Below are 26207 nucleotides of genomic sequence, written 5' to 3' on the forward strand. Positions count from 1 at the left end.
AGCTTGAAATTTCCTAAATATTTATTTCAGATTAAGGTTAGAAATATGTTTGTCTAGTAGTGTTATGATGGGTATATTCGGGAAATCTAAACCTGTAGATCCTAAGGTAAGTGGTTTAGCTTCAATTTCACTGATTATTTAATAATTTTGTTTATACCAAGGACCAGATTTATTAAATAGTGAGGTTTAGCTTCAATTTTACTGGTTATTTAATACTTTATGTTTATACCAAGGACCAGATTTATTAAATAGTGAGACCTAATTGAACTACATACGACTGGTTCATCCAGTTCTCTTGTGCTCAGGAACAATCTGAAGAGAAGGGGTTCAATTAAGCTTACGCAGCTTAGCTGCTTCTGCTATTCATCAAATATAGACCAAGACATTTTTTGACCTACAAAATACTGAATTGATTTTATGTTTTTAGAACATTTAAAACTTCTATTTGATCTTTAGAATACTTCAAGAAAAAAAAATTTTTTTTATAGCTTTTTTATAATAATTCCTGAACAGTCCCTTTAATAAATGTTATCCTAAACTCCTTCTTTCTTTCTGTCTTGCTGAGCTGTTAGCTGTCCCCCAGAAATTGTAAGAAATATTATATTTAATGGAAACTGCAATGTTTTCTATTTCCAATATAAAACTGGAATTTGCTATTAATAACAGCTTTCAGAATCTCAGAGGGTACAATTTCCAGAATCGGAAAATTATTAATATTGGTAAAAAATAGATTTAACATGAGACGTAAATCTTTAAAAACCATTAGATAAATTCTACAAGCGTTTTTAGATTTTTCAAAGATTTTATAGAATTGGTGTCCCATATGTCAAAGTTCACCAAAAATCAGTTTCAAGTCACTGCAAGGAGATTCTAGATCTAAAAAGTAGAAACCTAATATCTTCTAGAATGATTTATCCACAGTTTGTAAACTTGCAACTATTATTCCTAATTTTTACGAGAGATTAACATATTTTTTGATAAAATGTAAATTAAAAAATTTAAATTTATTAAGTGTATTTTTAAACAAGAGTTTTTTTCATTTCTTGCAGGTTCTTCAGTGAAAATATTTAAATTTAATAAGCATTATATTAAATATTTATTTGATAAATGTTTTGAAGAAAAAAGAAATTTTTAAATCTCTTCACTGACGTTGTTTTGAAAAGTATAGAACATAATAACGGTTTTCAACAAGAAAAGTTCTTAATTTACAAGATTTTTCCAAAATGTATTTCTTTGAAATAAACATGTCATTAGCTCTTATGTTTAAGTGGGGCCACGTTGATACAATTTTTCTGCACATTATTTAGGTTTTCACACATTTTAGAGAATGGATTTTTAATCACTCATTTTACTTTTTGGAGAGAAAAAGAAAAAGTTACTTAAGAAAAAAAGCAATTAAAACTTGCAAGTATTTTTCTCCGAATCTTTGAAAATACTGGTTTCTCTAGGAGCAGGTGAATGAATGGACCAAGAAAATACGAAAGGAAGGATACAATATAGATCGACAGATTAATGGGATCAAACGTGAGGAATTAAAGGTAAGGTTTCCAATTAAAAAAAAATCTGTTTTCACCCCTTTTACATTCTTTATCAACCGTCGAAGTGATTTCAAGTAATCCTCCATTTAAAAAGTTACATGTCTGATTCTATTCTTAACGGTACCCTTTAAACCTTTTTTCTGAGTAAATTTGTTTGTTTAAAGGGTACAGTTGTGTACCAGGGACATCCCTTTTTAATAGAAGGTCATTTGAATAAGAATTAACTTACCCTTTATATACTAAGGTAACCAGATCCCTGAAAGAGGCAGCTAAGAAGGGAGATAAAGATGTTTGTCTCATCTTAGCTAAGGAGGTTGTTCATGCGAGGAAATCTGTTAATAAACTCTATACTGCTAAGGAACAAACTTCTAATATTATTCTATTGTAGGATTGGTTATAAACGTGACAAATTGGACATCAATGGGCAACTTTCTTCATACATTTCATACTTTTTACCCAAACATTCATTAATTTCCCCCAAAAATCATTTATATTCCCCATTCAGCGAATAAAACACTTTAACATTGTGTTGCTCTTTACGCTAGCATAAATAATTTCTTGGGCAAAAAAAAGGGAGAAGGGGAGAAAAATCATTTTACTAGAAAAAAACTCTTGATCCTATTCTTATTAGATGTGTTGAACTAGGCGAACCTTAATTCAATACAGCTACAGATGAAGGGTCAGCTTGCTACACTCAAGGTATACTTAAACACAATACAGCTACAGATAAAGGGTTAGCATGCTACACTCAAGTTATACTTTAACCCAATATAGCTACAGATGAAGGGTCAGCTTGCTACACTCAAGGTATACTTAAACACAATACAGCTACAGATAAAGAGTTAGCATGCTACACTCAAGTTATACTTTAACATAATATAGCTACAGATGAAGGGTCAGCTTGCTAAACTCAAGGTATACTTTAACCCAATATAGCTACAGATGAAGGGTCAGCTTGCTACAATCAAGGTATACTTAAACACAATACAGCTACAGATGAAGGGTCAGCTTGCTACACTCAAGGTATACTTAATCACAATACAGCTACAGATGAAGGGTGAGCTTGCTACACTCAAGGTATACTTTAACCCAATACAGCTACAGATGAAGGGTCAGCTTGCTACACTCAAGGTATGCTTAATCACGATACAGCTACAGATGAAGGGTCAGCTTGCTACACTGAAGGTATACTTAAACACAATACAGCTACAGATGAAGGGTCAGCTTGCTACACTCAAGGTATACTTAAAATCAATACAGCTACAGATGAAGGGTCAGCTCCACTAAAAGTAAACCTTAGATAAAAAGAACTGTAAACCAAATTTAATCAAAAAAGGTGATTTTATATTGTAAAATGAGATTGAAATTGTAATAAAATAAAAAAATTGCCAAGGTGACTGGAGCCCTTCAAACCTCTACGGAAGTGATGAAATCTATGCAGTCCTTAGTTAGGCTACCAGAGATACAGAAAACTATGCAGGAACTATCTAGGTAAGGATGAAGGAACTAGCTAGGTAAGGATAAAGGATTTATCTAGGTAAGGATGAAGGAACTATTTTAGGTAAGGATGAAGGAACTATCTAGGTAAGGATGAAGGAACTATCTAGGTAAGGATAATGGAACTATCTAGGTAAGGATAATGGAACTATCTAGGTAAGGATGAAGGAACTATCTAGGTAAGGATAAAGGAACTATCTAGGTAAGGATGAAGAAACTAGCTAGGTAAGGATAAAGGAACTATCTAGGTAATGATAATGGAACTATCTAGGTAAGGATAAAGGAACTATCTAGGTAAGGATGAAGGAACTATCTAGGTAAGGATAAAGGAACTATCTAGGTAAGGATAAAGGAAGTGAGGATAGAATAACATCAGGACAAAATTAAGTTTATTATTTTTTAAACTTTTCTGAAAAGTTTGTTCTTCAGTTGTGGTCTTGGAAGAAAGTTTTCTTGTTATTTTATCAAAACCAAAGTCTGAAAACACATTTGTACAAAAACTTTTGTTTTCCCAGAATATGCTTTTCTCTCTGCCATGTTTGACGAAAGATATTATTTATTTAACATGTTTGTTTGTTATCAATTTTGCTGCCATTGTATTTGGTTTGTTTATTTTTTTCCAACAAGAGTTAAAACGGCTAAACCAAAATATTTTATTTGTGGTGTGGGNATAATCTTTAATGGAAAATAGAAAAGTATATATTGGGAAATCTTTAATAATAATCTTTAATGGAAAATAGAAAAGTATATATTGGGAAATCTTTAATAATAATCTTTAATGGAAAATAGAAAAGTATATATTGGGAAATCTTTAATAATAATCTTTAATGGAAAATAGAAAAGTATATATTGGGAAATCTTTAATAATAATCTTTAATGGAAAATAGAAAAGTATATATTGGGAAATTTAATATTATGATAAATGTTTAATAGACATATTTATTGCTGTCGTTTGTTAACGTTATCAAAGGACGTATACAGAAATAAATCTAGGGGTGGGCAAAATTTGAACTGTAAATTCAAAACTTTTGGCTTCTTGGTTATCAAGCTTTAGTATAAGGTACTTAAAAGGTTCACATAGTCCAATACCTTTCATGTACAATACTTCATCTCTCCTTCAAACAAAACTAGCAGAAAAAAGCATTGTTTCTGAAAAATCGAGATAGTAAAAGACATTTTTAAAAATGAAAAACTCAACTTAAACTTAAATTCTATGAGATGAAAAAAGGACAAAGTACTTGTAAAAGTTTCTGTTTTGAAAAAAAGTAAGAGTACAATTGTAGTCTTCGTTTATTTGTATGTTTGCTATGGCTGGCTAAACGGCTGAATCAAATGGACTGAATGAGGAAACTCATGGATACCCTTGGGGATGACATAAGCTAAATAAATTACAAGTTTTTGTTTAAATTGGATTTTTAAAATCCCGCGGGAAACGCCTGGCACTTCAGCTAGTTTGTAATAAAAAGAAAGATCACAAAACGGCGTTGCAATGAATAAAGTAAATTAAATCCAAATTTAAAAAAAAACGGTCTTTTACTACCTCCAAACTCAAGCCTTCGTGGCTTGGCATTTAAAAATTGTTTTACTCCCTATCCCTGATAGCGCCCATCCGATTAGAATGAATGTGCATTCTAAATAGATTTTTTATTCAGAGTTCTGTCATGGTGTCTCTGGTCCACGTATACAATCTGAGCGCACTGAATGAACAGCAAACTATTTTTTTTTATGTTCTTCACTCTTGAGTTTAAGATTTAAAAAGTGTGAAAGCTCTCAGTTCTGGGGGGGGGGATACGCCTCCCCTTTCACAGGTCTAGGGGGGCACTGCCCCCTTGCCTACCCTGTATCCATTTTTGAAATTAAATTTAAATTTAAAAAAATTTTAAATCCTCTCCGCCCATAACAATCTATATAATAAAACAGACATTTGTATATATGTTCCCTAAAGTCGGCCAAATGGCTGGACTGAATGGACTGAAATTTTTTGTGGACACTCATAGGTAGCCGGGGGGTGACAAATGATAAAAAATAGATTTTTATCCACGGGCAACGCCGGGCACTTCAGCTAGTTTATCATAAAAAAGATAGGAAAGATAAAGATTGACCTTAAATAGTTATTTGTCTGTTTTTCCTCTAAATTCAACACGGGTTTAACAAGGGTACATTCACATTCATTGTTTTAAGTTTTCTTAGCATTTAAACAATCTAAAATACCTTTTACTCCAAGTCTATAACCTCAAAAATAGGGGTCCGGTAAAGCTATCTTTAAAGGGACTGTACGAGTAATTTCAATTTTCATGGAGGGTCACTTGAAATCACCTTTTTTTATTAGTAAATGATGGTTAAAGGAAATTCTATCTATAGGTTGAATTTATTGGTTTAAACCGATTTAACTTTGAGTTTAATCCTCTTCTAAACTATAAACCAATAATCCTTGAAATGTTTAAACTTCAGCTGTCCCCCGTACACTTGTTTAATGCCGCAGTGTCTTGTATTACTTATTTAATGAATTTTTACTGCAGTGACTATACAGTACTCAATCTAGATTAAATTGGATTAAATTTGTTTTCAATTAAACGTGACAACTGCTGAAAGGTTGGTCAACAAAAAAGTTGACAAAAGTGATAAAATCGAAGTGGTTGATTATAACCAGAACTCTAAAGGATGTTTTAGAACAAAAATATCAGCTACAATTTAATGCCAAAAATTTCCAGAGTATTTTAAAGTTACAATTTTTGGGGGGATTTCATCCCAAATACTCAATTTAAAATATTAAAATGAAATAATTAATAGTACAGATTAAATCATAGTCTTGACAATTCATGCCAGTAAAATTAATGATAATGAAAATAATGCCAGTAAAATTGATGATAATGATGATAATGATGACGATGATGACAATAATGACAATGATGACAATGATGACAATGATGACAATGATGATAATGATGATAATGATGATAATGTTGATAATGATGATAATGATGATAATGATGATAATGATGATAATGATGATAATGATGATAATGATAATAATGATGATAATGATGATAATGTATCTAGAGAGATGATGAAGGCAGGTATATTGGAGGAGATGGTTGAGGATACTATGGAAGGTTTAGAGGGGGAGGAAGAGGAGGATGCTGCCCAGGAGGAGATAGATAAGATCCTCCTAGAGTTGACTGCTGGAGCTCTTGGTACTGCTCCAGATGCTTTGAAAGGTAAACCAGGAGAAGATCAGATCACAAGTCTCCGTGGTAATATTGATCCCGGAAAAATAAACAACGTTATAACAGTCAAACTCCATCCCTCCGCCCCCCCTCTTTATTTTACTAGGTTTAAAAATCTTCCGTGAGTACATAATTTCATTCTTTTTCAGTTGTTTTAGTGATAGTAAAAGTAATTCTACAGAAAATGCATGGGTTTTTGTCATGCTATAAGAAGGCAGAATAACCTACAAAACAGCCCCAAGTTTTTAGTTTAACAAATCTAGGTGTTTTGTTTATTTGTGTAATTCGAAATTTAGTTGATAACGGAGGTGTGACATTCTACTGTTAAGGATAAAAAAAATATTTGTCCAATAAATTTTAAAAATTCAACAAGATAAACAAGAAAATCTGCGTAAATATTTATTGTTTACTTCAAAGATTCATGATAAAAATTCAAGACAATTTTACATATTTATTTATAAATTATACATTTATCCCACCACACCACTGGTAAAAGATTCGAGAAAATGTTTTTCTTTTACAAGAAAATGTCGTCTAAATTGTTTTTCTATTTATAATAAAATATTGTGAGATATTAGTTGGCAAGACCCTGCGGCCTGGTTTTCCATAAAAGATATATATTTGAGATATTCCGTGGGTTTTACTAAACCTAAATCGAGTGTGCACCATGTGGAGCAAATGTCCTTGTATTGTCAGAACAATATACAAACATGTTGCAGCTCTACATTATCTTCTATAGTTTTAGATGGTGAAAAGTTTTTTTTGGAAGTTATATTATGCTCGATTTTCTAAGACATGATATGGGGGGGGACTCTTTCATATATTTCCTTTCGTCTTTCTCCGTTTTTAGGAAATGAATACTTTTTTCTAATACGTACTTTGCTAAGTAGTTAAAAAAAATTTCATATGAATGTAAGGATTTGGTACTTAAATTTGTCCTTGTAAGTTTTGCAAAAATATTTGTTCTTTTTATGAAAATTGCACAGATTTTATTTTGAATATAATAGCAAAATAGTAGAGTCGCATAATGTATAATTTTAAAACTTTAAAATAAAATGTCTTCATATTTGGTCTTCATATGACTGATAAGTGCGTTTAAACAAGAGGTATGAGTTCTTTACGAAAGGGGGGGGGGGCATGAAACGTATTACTCTCCGGAAAATTTAAACAGTGTTTAAACGTAACTTAGAATTGTCGTAGGAGGCTGATTTTTTGCATGCAAACTCAGAATTATGTATATTACATGCATTTTTTGGTTTTGAAGGAATCTGAGCAAAAGTGCGCGCGCGCTTTTTTGTGAAAAAATGCGACTTTTTTGACAGTAAATCAATGTTAACTTCATTAATTGCAATTGAACATTTTTCCTGACACTCTTGAAACAAATATGCGCTAAAAAAAATTTACCTCCAAAGGCTTAAATGTCTTTGAATACTTGTGTGCTAAGTTTGGCCTAAGTTAGAAGAACAGTTGCATGAGATACATCAAAATATAGCAAAATTGGGACAAGGAATTTATTGCTGAGGTCAAATTTATTATTGGACCATTCTGACCGGCGCGCTAGTAGCCAACCATTACATTATGGGTAACCTTTGTACATTTTTACATGTTGTATGTTGATTTTATAGGTAATTTGGCATGAGAAATTCATTTCTGATGTCAAAATAAATATTCGAGCATTCTGACCGGCGCGCTAGTAGCCGGCAGTTACATAATAGGTCATTTTCCCTCATATTTACATGTTGTATGTCGATTTATAGGTTATTGGGCACAAGGAATTGATTTCTGAGGTCAAATTAAATATTGGAGCATTCTGACTGGCGCGCTAGTAGCCAACCATTACATTATGGGTCATCTTAGTACATTTTTTACATGTTGTATGTCGATTTATAGGAAATTTGGCATGAGGAATTCATTTCCGAGGTCAAAATAGACATTGGAGCATTCCGACCGGCGTGCTAGTAGCCAACCATTACATTATGGATGCTAGCTTCCCGCAGTCACCTTCTGGGTCATCCTTTCATATGTTTTGCATGTAGTATGTCGGTTCTTGGGTACTAGCAACAACGATTCTCTTTCTTAAGTAAAAAAACTAAGTTTCAGGACTCTGATCGGCGCGTTGCTGACCATAGGGTAATTATGGGTTCAACCTATCATAAAAAAAAATGATTCATTTCTAATATCATTCTTCTTCTTACAATTGTTCTTAAAAATTAGTTTTGTGCACAGGAATGGATTGCTCTGATCTAAATACCTATAAAATTACACACAACATGAAAAACTATGATAGGTTGAACCCAAAATTACCCTATGGCCAGCAGCGCGCCGATCAGAGTCCTGAAACTTAATTTTTTTTACCTAAGAAAGAGAATCGTTGTTGCTAGTTCCCAAGAATCGACATACTACATGCAAAACATATGAAAGGATGACCCAGAAGGTGACTGCAGGAAGCTGGCACGTCGATGCTCCAATATTAAATTTGACCTCGGAAATGAATTTCTTGTTCCCAATAACCTATAAATCGACATACAACATGTAAATATGTGGGAAGATGATGCATAATGTAACTGCCGGATACTAGCGCGCCGGTCAGAATGCTCAAATATTTATTTTGACATCAGAAATGAATTCCTCGTGCCAAATTACCTATAAATCGACATATAACATGTAAAAAATGTACTAAGATGACCCATAATGTAATGGTTGGCTAATAGCGCGCCGGTCAGAATGCTCCAATGTCTATTTTGACCTCGGAAATGAATTCCTTGTCCCAATTTTTTTTTGATGTATCGCATGCAACTGTTATTCTAACATAGGCCAAACTTAGCACATAAGTATTCGAAGATATTTTCTTTTATTGCGCGCGCGCGCGGACATTTAAGCCTTTGGAGGTGAATTTTTTTAGCGCATATTTGTTTCAAGAGTGTCAGAAAAATGTTCAATTGCAATTATTGAAGTTAACATTGATTTACTGTCAAAAAAGTCGCATTTTTTCACAAAAAGCGTGCACGCGCACTTTTGCTGAGATTCCTTCAAAACCAAAAAATGCATGTAATATACATAATTCTGAGTTTTCATGCAAAAAATCAGCCTCCTACGACAATTCTAAGTTATGTTTAAACACTGTTTAAATTTTCCGGAGAGTAATAAGTTTCATGCCCCCCCGGGGGGTTATGGCCAGTAAGAATTAGAAAATATCCTGGAAACGAAATGGATTTCTTATAATGTCGTTTTAATGATTGGCAATAAAAACAAACTTATGTTTTTTTTGTTATTGTTAAATAATAAACCAAAATGAGTTGTAATTACAAATATGAAAAGGACGGGTCAAGCGCACAGAAATCCTAGTTCTTGATTAAGATTACGAACATTTCTGCAGAATCAATTAAAACATCGATAATTTAAATTCAAGTATTTATTCTCTTGACTGACTTCTCTTTTAGTATTATCAATTATTATTATTTTAAAAATTGAATAACACAATATTTTCAAATAAAAACAACATCTATATATAAATTTGGCTTGTCTGTCTGGGTGTCTGTCTGTTTGTTTGTATCCAATAAAGGTTTATGGTATTAAGGTTTATGAATGATAAAAAAATTTTAAAAATGAGTTTTAAAGGTTTTAATTTTGTAAAAAAAAATTAAATTCTTGAAAATAAGCGAATTTTTTTTAAATCCGCAAAATTTCTTTCTTCTTTGTTTTAAATTGTAAAACAAAAAGAACATGTTCACAATTTAAATAGAAGATGGGCGCGAAGCACCCTAAAAGCCTAGTTACATTTAAAATGAAGAAAATAATCAATAACTCAGAAAGTAAGCAATGCATATTGTATAATTTTCTTTTTACCGGGAGAAAGAAAAAAAAGCTTATTAAAAATTAACAGGGTTTTAAAAAAATTGAAGCCATGACACAGTAATGTTAAAGTTCAAAGTTATTATTATCTCTTTGCAAGTTTACTCTATAACTTTTGGCTTAATTGTTGGCTTTAAAAAAAACATAATTTGGCAAGTGAAGCTTAAAAATGGTTTTGTCAAATGACAGAGAATGTTCTTTCTTGATACTTTAAATATTTCCTATTTACTGTTTATAGATATTGGAAAATCTTTAATAAATCGACATACAACATGTAAATATGTGGGAAGATGATGCATAATGTAACTGCCGGATACTAGCGCGCCGGTCAGAATGCTCAAATATTTATTTTGACATCAGAAATGAATTCCTCGTGCCAAATTACCTATAAATCGACATATAACATGTAAAAAATGTACTAAGATGACCCATAATGTAATGGTTGGCTAATAGCGCGCCGGTCAGAATGCTCCAATGTCTATTTTGACCTCGGAAATGAATTCCTTGTCCCAATTTTTTTTTGATGTATCGCATGCAACTGTTATTCTAACATAGGCCAAACTTAGCACATAAGTATTCGAAGATATTTTCTTTTATTGCGCGCGCGCGCGGACATTTAAGCCTTTGGAGGTGAATTTTTTTAGCGCATATTTGTTTCAAGAGTGTCAGAAAAATGTTCAATTGCAATTATTGAAGTTAACATTGATTTACTGTCAAAAAAGTCGCATTTTTTCACAAAAAGCGTGCACGCGCACTTTTGCTGAGATTCCTTCAAAACCAAAAAATGCATGTAATATACATAATTCTGAGTTTTCATGCAAAAAATCAGCCTCCTACGACAATTCTAAGTTATGTTTAAACACTGTTTAAATTTTCCGGAGAGTAATAAGTTTCATGCCCCCCCCCCCTTTTCTGAGCTCAAAAGCTAAGAATTGCATTTCATGAGCTAAGGTCTCAAGGCTTAGAGAAACAAGCAAAAATCCTTTTGTCTTCTGAAAATCTAAGTTTACATCTAGATAATCCGGATTAGCTAAAAAAAATTGTGGTTAAAACAGTTATGTGTTTCTAAATAGACAAACAAAATGAAGTATGAAAATTGATGTTTATGCGGATATAAAAATAACTATGGGCGCTTACATATTAATATTTAAAAAGGGCACATTTTATGCGATAACATCTGTTAGCAGTTCTGGAAGCAGTCTTGAGGTTTCTGGTAGCAGTCTTGAGGTTTCTGGTAGCAGCCTTGTGGTTTCTGGTAGCGGTTTCTGGTTGCAGTCTTGAGCTTGAGGGTTCTGGTGAAAATCCTGGTGGCAGTCCTGGTGGTAGTCCTGGTGGGTGTCCTGGTGGGCGTCCTGGTGGCAGTCCTGGTGGCAGTCCTGGTGGCAGTCCAGGTGGTAGTCCAGATGGCAGTCCAGGTGCTTCTGATGTTAGATTGAATATTCAAAGAAACCTGGCATTATTCGAACTACAATATTTGGATCTCCATCAAATTGAAAAATTTCACGAGGCATTCATCAAAGGAAAAACTGTGGGTAACTACTTATTTCATGCTTGGTTAGCAATGAAATTGGTTAGTAGTAAACCAAACGAAAAAGAAAGTTTTGAGCTTGTCCTTCACCAGTATCGACAGAAGAAAAGGGAAAACAACCTTCCTGAAGGTTCCAATGGAAAATGTGTAGTCAAAAGTGGGAAGTCATCCTAATTTGGATATTATTGTCTTTTAGTTTGCATTGGACAAATGTTGATAAGTGCATAGTTTTTCTTTATTCGGTGTTAAAAAGATATATTGTTATGTACGTGCACAGATTATTACAGTCGCTTGCACTACTGACATAATTGTGCACATAGCACCCCTTGTTGAAAACTTGGATAAATCCTTTACCTCAAATTGAAAAATACACTTGTTCTTGATTACTATCTGTCATTAAATTAGTTAACTAAATTCAACCAAGTTGTTTTATTAAGTTCATCTAGAATAAAAAATTATTAAGCCGAAAATTATTATAAAAATGCACTTCACTCTGTATTGAATATATAAAATACACACATTTTTGCTGAAAATATAAATGAGATTTTAAAAAGGCTGTTGTTGTAGAAGGCCCAACATCTAGTGAAAACTAAACCGTTCATAAAGGAAACAAATGCGGCTAGGATAGTCCCCTTGACAGATTTTTATTATAAAAACAAGGGGGCCAAAGACAGATTTTTATTAAAAAATAAGGGGGCCAAGGACAGATTTTTATTAAAAAACAAGGGCGCCAAGGACAGATTTTTATTTAAAAAAACAAGGGGGCCAAGGACAGATTTTTATTAAAAAACAAGGGCGCCAAGGACAGATTTTTATTAAAAAACAAGGGCGCCAAGGACATTTTTTTATTAAAAAAAACAAGGGGGCCAAGGACAGATTTTTATTAAAAAACAAGGGCATCAAGGACAGATTTTTTATTAAAAAAAAAAACAAGGGGGCCAAGGACAGATTTTTATTATGAAAACAAGGGCGCCAAGAACAGATTTTTATTAAAAAAACAAGGGGGCCAAGGACAGATTTTTATTAAAAAACAAGGGCGCCAAGGACAGATTTTTATTAAAAAACAAGGGCGCCAAGGACAGATTTTTATTAAAAAAAACAAGGGGGCCAAGGACAGATTTTTATTAAAAAACAAGGGCGTCAAGGACAGATTTTTATTAAAAAAACAAGGGGGCCAAGGACAGATTTTTATTAAAAAAACATCTCGCTAGGTTGCATACAAGTTTTAGTGAAGATGGAATATCTAACTCTCAAAAAATATTAACTTTTTTATTTTATCTAATAGTTAATTCAAGATACCGGAAACTCTACAGTTAGTTTAACAAGTTTCGTATTGAACATCCCTGTTTTGAAAACTACTAAATCCAATTTTCCAAATAAAAGAAAACATGGAAGCTATAAATCAGAAACTTCTCTATAAACAAATATATAGACTTCGTATTCAGCCAAATCCTCTGTTAACAAGTTATCCAAACACAAATTGTATATTTTACACAGAATTTGTTGCGCATCACGCCTCCGCATCAAAGCTATTGCAAATTCCAAAAAATAATTTACAGGGTCAAGTTTTCTTAATTATTTTAGTTTCGAGTTTCTTAAGTTATCTTTCATAATTGAGTTTCTTAAGTTCTATTTAGTCATTTAATTTGTAATTAATGAAAGTCTAAACTATTGAATCGATCGAGCCCTAGCCTCTAAGGGGTGTCATAGAAGGTTTGAGGCAGTCGAAATTTTGTTAAGCCCCTCCACAATATTTCGACAATTATTTCTGAAATTAGGTAAAATCATTATTAAAACGGGAAAATCTGCGAAAAATTTAACTCTTTGTTTATTTATTTTCTTTAAATGATTAATTACGTATAAACTAAAAGTTTTGTTTAGATACCCTACCTGCGAGCCGGGACGAGGTTCCTGAACCCGAGGAGGATGATGTTGAAGACGACCTAGAGGAGATGAAGAGTAGACTAGAGGCTCTCAGAAGTTAATTTATCTTTCCAAAGTTGATGAGCTAGATATTTACTGGAACCCATACCAAGGATTCACACAAATCCTCAATAATTTGTCCCGAGCTGGGAACTTTAGAATGGTGGATATCGAGATTAATGCTTGATCCTCTCTTTTTCTTAATCTCGAGACTGACCAAATCTTGTACTTGTATCCTGAAAAGTGTATAAAATTCAACCAATCAGAGTCGCGTACCAAAAGCCGGGAAATTTGAAATTTTGTGAGCCATTTAGGATTAATGTACAGAAATGGAAGGAACTTTCTAATTTTGAAATATCGGTTCTTAATTTTTTTGTACATTATCCAAAAGAGGGTGGATTAAGTAAGAAATTAAAAGTGTCCACATTGGATATTCGGATTAAGCATTTGGGATTTAAGGTATTCCTTTCTAAAGTTCCCAGCTCTGCTTTGTTCAAATAGGACATCTTAAAATAAGGTGGTTGCCTAGTAAAAGAAAATTATCTTGATTCTATTTTGAATATTCAATATTTGTTAAATAATATTGTTCTGCTGTATGTTGCAAACAGGTGAACTCTACTAAACCAATACCATAATCTGTATGCATATATGACCTGCTTTATATAACATTATTATACTAACATCACATAATTGATAGTTTAAAGTTTTATGTATCACGCGCTATATTATTAACGTGACGATTTAAATCTGAAAAGAAAGAAAATTATCAGCTTATAGAGAATATTTAGAAAGGAAGAAGTTCAAACAGAATTGTTCAAGGCAATGCTTTTGGAATCTTATTAGTTAAAAAGTCACTTATTCTATGTAAATTCTACTTTTTTGGATATTAGTTCCATTGAATACGTTGAGGGATATTTTTACAGTTTTTTTATTGCAAATTACCAAATCCCAAGCGATGTTTGTAATAAAGAGAATTTTTCCTTTGTCAATATTTTCCTAAATTTTTCTCTGGACATTTTCCTTTTATCTTGAGTATTCTCTTAGGTTTATATAAACATCTTTTTTTCAATTTTTGGAATATTTTTAATTGTAAAATTTGCCTTGCACCTGTTTCTTTCAGAAATTAATCGTTAAACATTTTCTCAAATGAAAATGAAAGATTTTATTTTAGTCTCTGACAGTAGTAGTAAAGTATAAGTTAATGCGCCCTAAATAAATGTGTTAAACAAAAATGTTAAGGTCCGTATGTATTGAATCGAGAATTTAGGAAAGAATTTATATATTTAACTAGTTCTGGTATAATACGATACTTTTAAACTTTGAGTAATAATAACACCAATTTTAAATTCATGTCAAATTGTATTAATTGAAAATTAAAATTTCCATTTTGCTGTATTTATTGTAGTATTCTTCAAACGTTATTGTGATATTATATTTGGCAAATTGAATTAAACTCTACAATTCCAAATTTGTATTGTTCATGGAGGGAGGGAACCCCCGGACGCTATGAGCCTCCACTATGCAGACATGAGTCTCTCAGATTTGCCAGGCAGACCGAACCTCCGCTATGCAGAAATGAGCATGCGCAATACATCAAAGTATGCCTTTGTAATACAGAAAGTTTTTTAAAACTTGTGTTGCAAGTTTAAATAAAAGATTTTTTTCAACTTTTTCGAAATAGTTGCATGAGAGGTTTCTCAAAGATGAGAAGTACTTATCAATTATCATTAATAGTGCCTAATCATGACCAATAAAGTGGTATTTAAAACTTTAAACATTTTTTACACGAGAAGAAAAATATTTAGAGAAAAAATTTGAATTGAATTGAATTTCATCTTTTATAATCTTTGATTCAAGCGATACCTTTTTTCATAGTTCAAATTAAATCTAGAAAATTTGTATTTATTTAAATCTTAACAGTTTTCTTAAAAACAGATTACAACAAAACAAAATAAAGGGGGGGGGGCATAAAACGTATTACTCTCCGGAAAACTTAAACCGTGTTTAAACATAACTTAGAATTGTCGTAGGAGGCTAATTTTTTGCATGCAAACTCAGAATTATGTATATTACATGCATTTTTTGGTTTTAAAGGAATCTGAGCAAAAGTGCGCGCGCGCTTTTTATGAAAAATGCGGCTTTTTTGACAGTACATCAATGTTAACTACATTAATTGCACTGGAACATTTTTCCTGGCACTCTTGAAACAAATATGCGCTAAAAAAATTCACCTCAAGGCTTAAATGTCCGCGCGCGCGCGCAATGAAAGAAAATATCTTTGAATACATCTTGAGGAGCATTTTAAAAGTATAAAAACTTAAATGTTTAAAAACACACCTCAAATCTACACGGCTCCAGTATAGCGTTACCATAGGTGTGAATTTGGTTGTACCTATGGTAACAGGAGAAATAAACTTGGCTCATAAAAGCAGTGAAATTAAAGACATTTTTACTTTTGAGTAAATCATGTTTTCTAGTTCGTGTGAAACTTATTGAACGAGGAATGAGGAAAGATTATTGTCCACCTTGATTATTCTGTAAATTTTGATAATTAAACAATTTTTAAACACAATCTTTTGTTTAAATTGAATGACTAGAATATGCACTTTATAGGGATGATGCATCTTTTACCCCACGAATATCCACTAATATTATAATCATCACAATCTTGTTGCATCGTGCTCCGGCTGAAATCGTACGAAATATACTTTTTTGAATATAGGATTTTTTATTGGAATTTATTTTATTCAAAATTTCCTATTCTAAATTTTTAGTTATATTTACATTGGTATTTTGTACTAGTATTTTAATCCGATATTTAATGACCTCATCAAGAAATCCCACGATTGTCCTTTCTTCAAGGAAGGTTTGGAATACATTTATAACATTTCTGGGAATTCGTACTATGTGATGCAATTAGATAAATACATGAAATTTATATTATTAATAAATATTAATAACTAGAAAATAGGAAAAATAAAATTGGATAAACTAAAGCATAATAATGATATGGACGCTTATACATGTGACATGTATACATCATGCAGTGCATTTATTTTTAATAAAAAGGTGTGAATGATTTGTGCAATGAATGCTGGATCTACTCAAGGATGTTCACCTGTTTGTAGAGCAAAGGTTCCATGTAATTAATAATTTGCTTTGAACATTGAATATAAACATTAGTGATAAATCTTGAAAAGGTTTTTTTTCTGATATCTCATGCTCTGAATACAGTTTAAGATTGGAATATGGAATAATATTTGTTCATCATTTTCATCACGGTTCTTAACAAAAAAATATTAAATAACTACTTGAAATCTGTTAAGTATATTTGTTGCACGAGTTGGACATGCTGTTGTAAACCCAATTATCAAGAAAAGAAATAAACGACAACTGATATAAAGTTTCCCTTTTAAAGAGACTGTACGCCTAATTTCAAGTGAACCTCTATACAAAGGTGGTAATTCCCGAATCACAAGGGAACTCTTCAAGAAAAGAAATAAACGACAAGTGATATAAAGTCTGCCTTTTAAAGAGACTGTCGCCTAATTTCAAGTGAACCTCTATTCAAAGATGGTAATGCCCGAATCACAAGGGAACTCTTCAAAGCTTTGTATGATCAAATACGAATTAGATATCAATGTTTATAATTTTAAAAACTTATTATTTTCTATTGAGGTTTCTTAAAAGGACTTGCGCATTTCTACTGTAGGAAAACATATAGAAAATATCCAAATTAAACCATTTTAACCTATAAAAATGTCTTCCACATTATCGACATTATTGATCAGATAAAGGTATCAAGGGTGAATCGGGCATTGCGATCCTTGCTGGGAGTATAACTTGAAATTCCTTAACTCATATTGCAATGTTGCAATATAATCCAGGAGGGAGACAGAATTACCAAGTTTTACGTCAAAGACTACGTGGAAGAACACAATGCATTATAGAGGTACAGGGTGTCCTAATTAACATGGGTATTCAGTGACGATTTAAATATCGTCTTTGTGAATGATTTTTTGATTTAGTATGGTGATGCCTATTAGGAAAACTTTATCTTAACCATTGAAAATAGCGAAAACAACGCTAACTCTTTACAAAGATGATTCAAATTCAAAATAATAGAGAATGTGGTTTTGTTTAAAAATTTAAAAGGTCGGAAACACTAGGTATTATATAATCAGAAATTAATGCGAGTGTTTAATTACTTTGTGCACAATTTACAAATAAACTGACTAAAATAACGATTTGATGACTACAGAGGGAAATCATGGAACGCCCAAAGGGAGAGTGAAGAGGACGATCAATGGTTACAGATTACAGAGGACTTTACATGGAATGGACATTGGACAAGGACTTTATATTGTAAGCTTGGTAACCCAGATTTTACTTTTAAACCAAGTTTTCTTTATAAGATTCGACCTATTCAACTGAAAACTTTTGAACCTATGTAGCTACAAAGTTCCCCAATCAAAATTTGAGGAAAATCGGTTGAGTGGTTCCTGAGTTCTGACCGGATATACAAAAAAAACAGAAACTACTACAATTTTTTTTTAATTTAGATATATTATATACGGGCTTGGGAACCCAGCGTTGCCCAAGTTACTCATGGTTACTTCTGTCGTTTACATGCCTTTGGTCGATTTTACAGGGAAACTAAATTTTCAAAATAAAGGTTGACAAACTCAACTTAGAATCTCAAAACTAAGAACATTACCGTAGCTCTCCTTTAACTATTATATTAAATATAAACAACCCTTGGTTTTATCCCCCCATAACTATTCTATTGTCATTGGATACATGTTCGCTCTTTAAGAATGTTCAGTATTTAACATTGTTAAATACTGAAGCTTCTTAAAGAGCGAACCTGTTAAATTAACAATGGTTAAATTTTATTATTTTGATATCCTTACTGAGAAATTGAAAGCTTTGTTGGACTGAAATAAAGAAAGTCTCGACAATTTGAAGTAAATCTTTTTAGCTTTCTATAGTTTTTTTTTTAAATTACTAAAAATAAGAACGTTTTAGACACCCTTCATGACTAAGTGATCTTTGTTAGATTTGATGGAATTTTTTAACAATAGCACAGCTTTGAATAAACCATAATTTCACTTAACTTGAGACATCACTTTCCCGGACATTAATCAATTATTTTATTCTAAAAAACACAAAAAGGGGAAAAAAAGACCAAAGGAATCGAGTCTTTGCCACAAACTTACATTTTCTATTTTCTAAATCTTTGCAGCCTGATGGTGTAAACCTGTGACATTCCAAACTTAGAGTATTTGATCTAATAGAATTCATAGTTTGAAATATCTAAGGTTTACAACATTGGGTTGCAAAGATATAGGGATTCAAAATCTGAGTTTACATCATTCTTACAAACATATTTATTTAACTTTTATTTTTTTATGATGAGATAAGAATAAAGACTGATAAAATTTCTTCACGGTGCCCTCCTTGAATATATACCAAGCGTTGAGGTCACTCTGGGTCTGCGCCCCCTTTTCTAGTATAGCTTCAACGTTTAACTGTTGCGTCGAACTTTCCGAAGTCGCCATTTAATTCATAGTTCTCCAAAACATTTTTTTATCGTAGAGTTGTCTATTCAAACGTTTCAAAAATCATTTTTTTCATTTTAAACTATCAATAAACCTACCCTCGGACTGGGTCATGAGAGTTTAGCCGGTTCAGCTATTTTGACGTTTATTAAATACAGCTTTAAACAGACAAGACAAACTTATATAAAGATGGTTCATGTGCCCATTCAAAATGATTAGATTTCATTACAACTTTGTTACTATTAAAACTGTTAAAACTAGCTATTACTTATCAATTCCACAGTTTGCCATTAAAAAATTCTGCTCTCTAACCCCAACCCCCCCCCCAGCTAAAATTCATTTCAAATAAAAGCAACATTTTTTAAAAGTTGGGCTCCCGGTTGGTATATTTGTGTATTTATAAATGAAAGTATTGACTGTATTATTCTGTAGGGTGTATGTAATGTATATCATATCAATATTATCATGAATATATAAAATATAAATATATATTTACCTTTTTCTTTTCTATTAATGATTGGAATATAAAATCACCAATAAAGAACTAATTGTTAATGAACCGCAGACATTATTAATGTCAATATCAATATATGAGTTAAATTGTTTTAGCTTGTCTTGTTTAAAATATCAGGCTGTTAGGCTGAAAGTGGTAATTTCTTGATCATTCTTATTTTTTGGGGGATTTTCTGTTTAAATTGGCGCATTTTTAACAATAAAACAATGTAGAAATTTTTGTTTCTGGCAATCTATATATATAAAATAAATTTGGCTTCTCCGTCTGTTTGTCTGTCTGTTTGTTTGTATCCAATAAACGTCAATGTGAGGTAGTTGAACTGAGTATGCAGTGTTTTGGAAATCTAATATAAAACTTTTTAAAGATTTGTAAATCCTGAGTATGATGCACAAATTCGACGTTTAAAACTTCTACTTTTAAACTCCTATAAAATGACGACAAAAATGTAAACAAAACTCTACTTTAAACTAATTAATCTTATCATTAAAAAAAAGAAATCTTGTTTAATTATTAGTTTCTGTTTTCTCATTATTCACAAAGATTTGCTGCAGATTTTCTGGAATTGTTATTGAAATAACGACATTTGAAGAATTTGAAGAAATCTGCGAATAAACTCAAAGAAAATAAGAAATTCAACATAATGAAGAAAACGAAATAATTGATTCTAGCATTGATTTATTGACAAATTTCTTTTGAGAAATATGTTCCTAACCATCTAAATGGTTTACATTATAATTTTTACTTTTTTTCGTCGTCGTTATTTAGTAATTTTAAAAAAATCGATTCTGAAAACGTATCCAAAGTAGGAGTTTTAAACGTCAAATTTGCGCTCAAACTCAGAATTTATAGACCTTTAAAAAGTTTTATATGTCTCAAATGAACCCTAAAGAAGCTTTCCAAAACACTGCATACTCAGTTCAACTACCTTACATAGCCGGTCTGTCCCTTTCAAGAGACGTACGTACGTGAATGACAGTTCAGAAAAAAGTTCTAGTTTGTATTTGCTTACTATATTTTTTTCGGAAAAAGGAAGAAAAATCTAAAATCAAAACAAATACTGTCCGGGATATATATCATCGAAGATAAAAATAAAAATGAGAACTATATAGTTTCTGATCTAGTGGGTCTAGTACGGTCTGCTCCCTGAGAACTATATAGTTTCTGATCTAGTGGGTCTAGTACAGTCTGCCCCCTGAGAACTATATGTTTCTGATCTAGTGGGTCTAGTACGGTCCTCCCCCTGAGAACTGTATTGTCCGGGATATATATCATCGAGTACGATCTTACCCCTGAGAACTATATAGTTTCTGATCTAGTGGGTCTAGTGCGGTCTGCCCCCTGAGAACTTTATAGTTTCTGATCTAGTGGGTCTAGTACGATCTGCCCCCTGAGAGTGAGAACTATATAGTTTCTGATCTAGTGGGTCTAGTGCGGTCTGCCCCCTGAGAACTTTATAGTTTCTGATCTAGTGGGTCTAGTACGGTCTGCCCCCTGCGAAACCAATATGGTAATATACTGCATACAGTTCAAAACTTCTCCAGTCTAACCAATTATAATATATTAACTACTACCACTCACAGAACAGTGCAGTCTCACAACTTTTTCCTATACAGGGTGTCCTTGGATTACGTTCTGTTCTACAGGGTGTCCTTGCATTACTTTCTGTTCTACAGGGTGTTCTTGCATTACTTTCTGTTCTACAGGGTGTCCTTGCATTAGTTTCTGTTCTACAGGGTGTCCTTGCATTACTTTCTGTTCTACAGGGTGTCCTTGCATTACTTTCTGTTCTACAGGGTGTCCTTGCATTAGTTTCTGTTCTACAGGGTGTCCTTGCATTACTTTCTGTTCTACAGTATGTCCTTGCATTACTTTCTGTTCTACAGGGTGTCCCAATACGTTGGTCCGTAAACATTGTATTGTGTCTCAAAAGACTAGATAATTCCTCTAATACAAGATGTCCAAAAATATTGACTTTGATTTAAGAATACAAATATTACTCTGATTTTCTTTCAATATTCGTTTATAGTGTTTTTGTTACTTTTTAGGTACAATAAAAACTGAAATTTTTAAATGCACTTTCCAAATCTGACCACATTGAAATCTGTTCCCATTTCTAGATAAATTTTAACTTATTTAATTCGACCTCATTTAAAAATTGACTGCGTGAAAGCGCATCTTAGACAAAAAGTCATAGAAAACAATTACGTTTTACATTCAAGCAAAAAGTTATCTTTCAATATTCCATTCCATTTAAACTTCGTGGTCTTTTTCTTGTGACTATTAAATGTTTTGTGATATTTCTATCTGCTAAATTTAATTGTTTTGTGATATTTCTATCAGCTGAATTTAATTGTTTTGTGATATTTCTATCAGCTGAATTTACTTGTGTTGTGACATTTCAGCTGAATTTCGTTTTAGGTTTGCCCTGCAGGGCAGGATGAATGGAAAGGTATAAAAAATATATAGAAAGAGAATGGATTCCACTAATATTGAAGCATGGGGGGTTAAAGTGCCGGAAGTATATATATCTGAACATGGGGAAATTTTTCCCGAGAAATCCCTCTCCCTCCTCCCTGTTTAGATATTAGGCGGGATATGACGGAGTATCGGAGGTTACCGGACTCTCGTGTCTCCTTCAGTAATTCTTAAACCTCGGAGCTAGTCTCTCTTTCGTACCTGGAGATTCGATTCGATCTTCTCCGATAGTAATTTAAGAAAACTGAAACTTAATTTTATCCTTTGATTATTCTAAGAATAGTGATAAACACCGATCTATCTCTAATACATTTTCAGTTTTTTATTCTGTATCTGAGCTAGATCTATCTCAGAAATGACGGGAAAATCGTCCGGACCATTTAGCTGAAAAGTGACGGTGCTGGCATTCAGGCATAAAGCCTAGAAATGTGTTTAATTTCGTCCTGAGTAATTTAGTCCTGAAATGACGAGGTGAGCTTTATACAAGTTGGTCCCGAGCCAAATATTAGTGGCTTAGTTGCGGAAAAAAAATATTAACTGATGATTTCTCAGTTTTTTCAAGTTTTCTGTTTGTTTTAAGAATTTTAAGCAAACGAAAATTTTGAAAAAGTAACCTCATGTATCAATTATGCATTTTTTTGGTTTAATATTAAAATTTGGTTTTTTTGGTTAAGAAAAAAAATAAATTATAAAAATTTTACAAACTCGAATCTTTTGACTAAAAAGAGAACATGAGATAATTCAGGCACTTTTCATTGAATTATCAAGAAGCTTAAGCATTTTTAATTTCCCCATATATTATACATTATACCATATGTTGAATAATTCTAAAACTTTACTTCAGAAAAGTTTAATTGTGTGTACACGTTCACTTAAAAATTTAAACATGTTTTAAATTTGAAAAAGACTAAAATAATCTAAAACTTTCTAAAATAATCTACAAATGTTTGAAATTTATCAGATATATATTCAGTGTCCAACAATCTTGTTTAATATCCAAGGTGTAAAATGATATTGATATCCAAGGTGTAAAATGATATTGATATGATATCCAACGTGTAAAATGATATTGATATGATATCCAAGGTGTAAAATTATATTGATATCCAGTAAAGTTTGTTGGATATCTGGGAACGGAGAACAAGACGGAAATCAAATATCTAAAAGTTAATCCAACCTTTGTTGTCAGTATCCGTAAATCTAGACAACCTCCATATTAATATTACTATAATATTCCGTAATATTACTATAATATTCGGTATTTCTTAAAAAGTATGTTTTTTAATCCAAAGGAATCAAGTCTTCGCTGCAAACTCTGATTTTCTAATTCCTATATCTTTGCAGCTCAATGTCGTAGAAATATCAAACTATGAATTCTTATAGATCATTTATACTGTTGTTATTTTGTATTAACGTCAGAAGAATCCGTCATAAATTCTCGTGGTTACCCACAGTGCAGTTTTATTGCAGTTTTTTCATCCTTGTCTTTTTAATATCTGCCAACAGTATTGCGTCTAAATTGTTTACTAAATTAAACCACCTTTTTATAGAGTAACTGATATCTTTCATCTTTCATTTAAAGCGTTTTCCTACAAATTAAACTCCAATAGATGTCTGAAATTAAGATATTCTTGAATTTACCCCCATTGAATATCAGACTATGAATATGAAATTTTATGAATATGTTAAATTTTGAAGATGTTATAAATGGTTCTGTCATATGGTGAATATCTCAGATTTTAGATATGTCCGATAATCCGTATTCATAAAACTTGCATAATGCATAAAATAGATAAATTTTTTAACATGTTGTAAAAGAAAATAGACGAATATTTTGAATTTATTCTATATGTATCTTCAGAAAAGGTTTGAAATTTTGCACTGTGAACTAAACTATGCAATTTCTGTCACAAAAATGCATTGTGCCAAAAACTTTAAAAGTTAAGCACTTTGAAGCCTTCATATATTATTTTGCATGGCCAAACGATGGTATAATTCAGGGTGGTAAGGTCAACCCCACGGCGACATTTCAAAATCTTCCCGAGCTGAAATGTTGATTCGTAATTTCTTAGCTGTGTTACACCGGTTTCAATTAATGGTAGTTCATAAAAAGCAATTGGTTCTTATTTAAAAGTGCCAGAGAGTTCTGTCTGATGCAGCGTTAAAAGGAATGTCGACTTATTTCAATAAGATGCCCCAGTTAAAGGGGCTGTCGACTTATTTCAATAAGATGCCCCAGTTAAAGGGACTGTCGACTTATTTCAATAAGATGCCCCAGTTAAAGGGACTGTCGACTTATTTTAATAAGATGCCCCAGTTAAAGGGACTGTCGACTTATTTCAATAAGATGCCCCAGTTAAAGGGACTGTCGACTTATTTCAATAAGATGCCCCAGTTAAAGATGTAAATGCCCATACCTTTCAAAACTTGTTTTTCTATCTGATTTTTCTTTATAAATCTGAATTGCGAATTTGTGCAGCTTAAGTCAAGAATTTAATGCAAGGAAAGTTATTTCGCATCTTTTGTACGGCAGTGTACTGTCACTGGGTGGTAATGTAAACACAAGATTGATATCGAAGCCTGACATGGGATCCATCTTTCACATAAATAATCAATGAAATATTCTGGTCATAGGAAACTATTATGTGAATTATCAAAATTATCAAAATTCAATGCTTTTAACCTCCTCGGATAAACGAACACTGATGCATCTATTCATATTTACAAATTCCGCCCAGAGAGAACTGGTTTCAATATGTACGCATAGTATACGCAACTGCAATTAACTTTCCTTGCATTACATTCTTGGCTTAAATAAGGAGAGTAATAGACAGACTTTAAGTAAAGGTTTAATCTCGAAATGGAGGATAACTTGATATTACGTCGAATGTTCCTTAAATAAAACTTCTTAATCAGAAACAGTTTTCGTTGATTAACCTATTAACCCGTTTTCAGAGATTGAAAGAAACCCTGAAGAATTTATTAGTTCCGTCTATTCTACTCTCCAGTCTCCAGACATAAGACAGAGAACACATTTTAGTATCAAGTTTTTCAAGCAGAAAACTTCACATTTTTAAAAGAAAACATTTATCCTAACCTTCACACCTAGAGAAAATGTTTTCATATTTCTGTTTAGTTTCTGACATCAGGCCTGGACAGGGGTTGGGAATTTTCTAAAACTTGGTGAAAAAGGTTCTTTTGTCACGTTACACTAAAGTAAATTGCGCGTAAGATTGCCACGGGCAGCCGTAGTACATTTGAATTTCCGAGCCGGGACAACCTTTCCGGTCCTAGTTTGTACTGTATCGCTCGGACATAGGGTAAATAAATCAGACACTCAATAGGACTAGCCGGTGCAACAAGGTTGACGCGGTTAGACTTTAGGTTGAATTTACTTTTACTAAAGGATAAGAGGTGCGTGTTGAAATCTTATATGTTTTCATTAATACCTCCTCTTATTAAAGATCTATTAAGAAAAACTAAAATGTTTTAAATTTCTAATATGCAACCGGATAAATTTGTTTTTCTCATACTTGTCCGAAAAATCAAAACCAAAGGAGCTACAAGGGTACAAAGTCGTACCAATAATATTGTATAAATTTGATCGTCTCCTTCTGTCCAGTTACAGCGTAGTTAACGATATATCCAATTGCATATTGCACAATTAAGGTGTTGGACATTTTTTATAAAAACCTTCAATAGATAAAAAAATCATTGATAGTAAATTTTATCGACGAGAAAATTTAAGGTTTTCATTGTAATTAAGAAATGTGTCATAATTATAGAAAATCTGATCTGTTTGAATATCTACATATATATATTCTTTATATTTTTACTGCTTTTCAAGTGCATTTTGTTCAATAAAATCAAGAAATAGAAAAGCCTAACTTATATTAAATATATATATATATATATATTTAATAAAAGTATTGTTTAGCACTGTTGTCTGAATGATAACAAACTATTAACAGATATATGTATATTATCAATTTTAAGCGAAATAATACTAAAATGTGAAGTAAAAATGAGATAGATCTGATATATATGATTTTCAAACAAGATAACTACGAAATAATACTAAAATGTAAAAAT

The 26207-nt window shown here is 32.1% G+C and overlaps 2 protein-coding genes across 9 annotated transcripts in view; both read left to right on the forward strand.

Annotated features, from left to right (window-relative positions):
- Window positions 1-15232, forward strand: LOC111696683 (charged multivesicular body protein 3). 6 transcript variants are annotated; one of them, XR_002764138.1, is made up of 8 exons: window positions 1-106; window positions 1449-1538; window positions 1783-1896; window positions 2184-2237; window positions 2932-3029; window positions 6096-6253; window positions 13524-13728; window positions 14041-15232. XR_002764138.1 is itself a non-coding variant. In XM_023466373.1 (7 exons), exons 1-7 carry the CDS (start codon window positions 65-67, stop codon window positions 13625-13627), a joined length of 660 nt encoding a protein of 219 aa, XP_023322141.1. In that variant the 5' UTR covers window positions 1-64; the 3' UTR covers window positions 13628-13786. The 6 variants fall into 6 exon arrangements, 2 of the variants coding, with proteins under 2 accessions (XP_023322141.1, XP_023322143.1); XR_002764139.1 differs by having other exon boundaries at window positions 14048-15232; XR_002764140.1 differs by having other exon boundaries at window positions 14067-15232.
- Window positions 15233-22297: 7065 nt separating this feature from the next.
- LOC111696684 (protein eva-1) overlaps window positions 22298-26207 on the forward strand; it is a 30548-nt gene continuing 26638 nt past the window's right edge. For all 3 annotated transcript variants that reach the window (XM_023466376.1, XM_023466377.1, XM_023466378.1), the window contains exon 1: window positions 22298-22586. The gene's annotated coding sequence lies outside the window, so the exon portion shown is untranslated. The remainder of the gene's footprint in view (window positions 22587-26207) is intronic.

This window comes from Eurytemora carolleeae, unplaced genomic scaffold (genome assembly GCF_000591075.1).
Source record: "Eurytemora carolleeae unplaced genomic scaffold, Eaff_2.0 scaffold250, whole genome shotgun sequence".
Classification (NCBI taxonomy): domain Eukaryota; kingdom Metazoa; phylum Arthropoda; class Copepoda; order Calanoida; family Temoridae; genus Eurytemora; species Eurytemora carolleeae.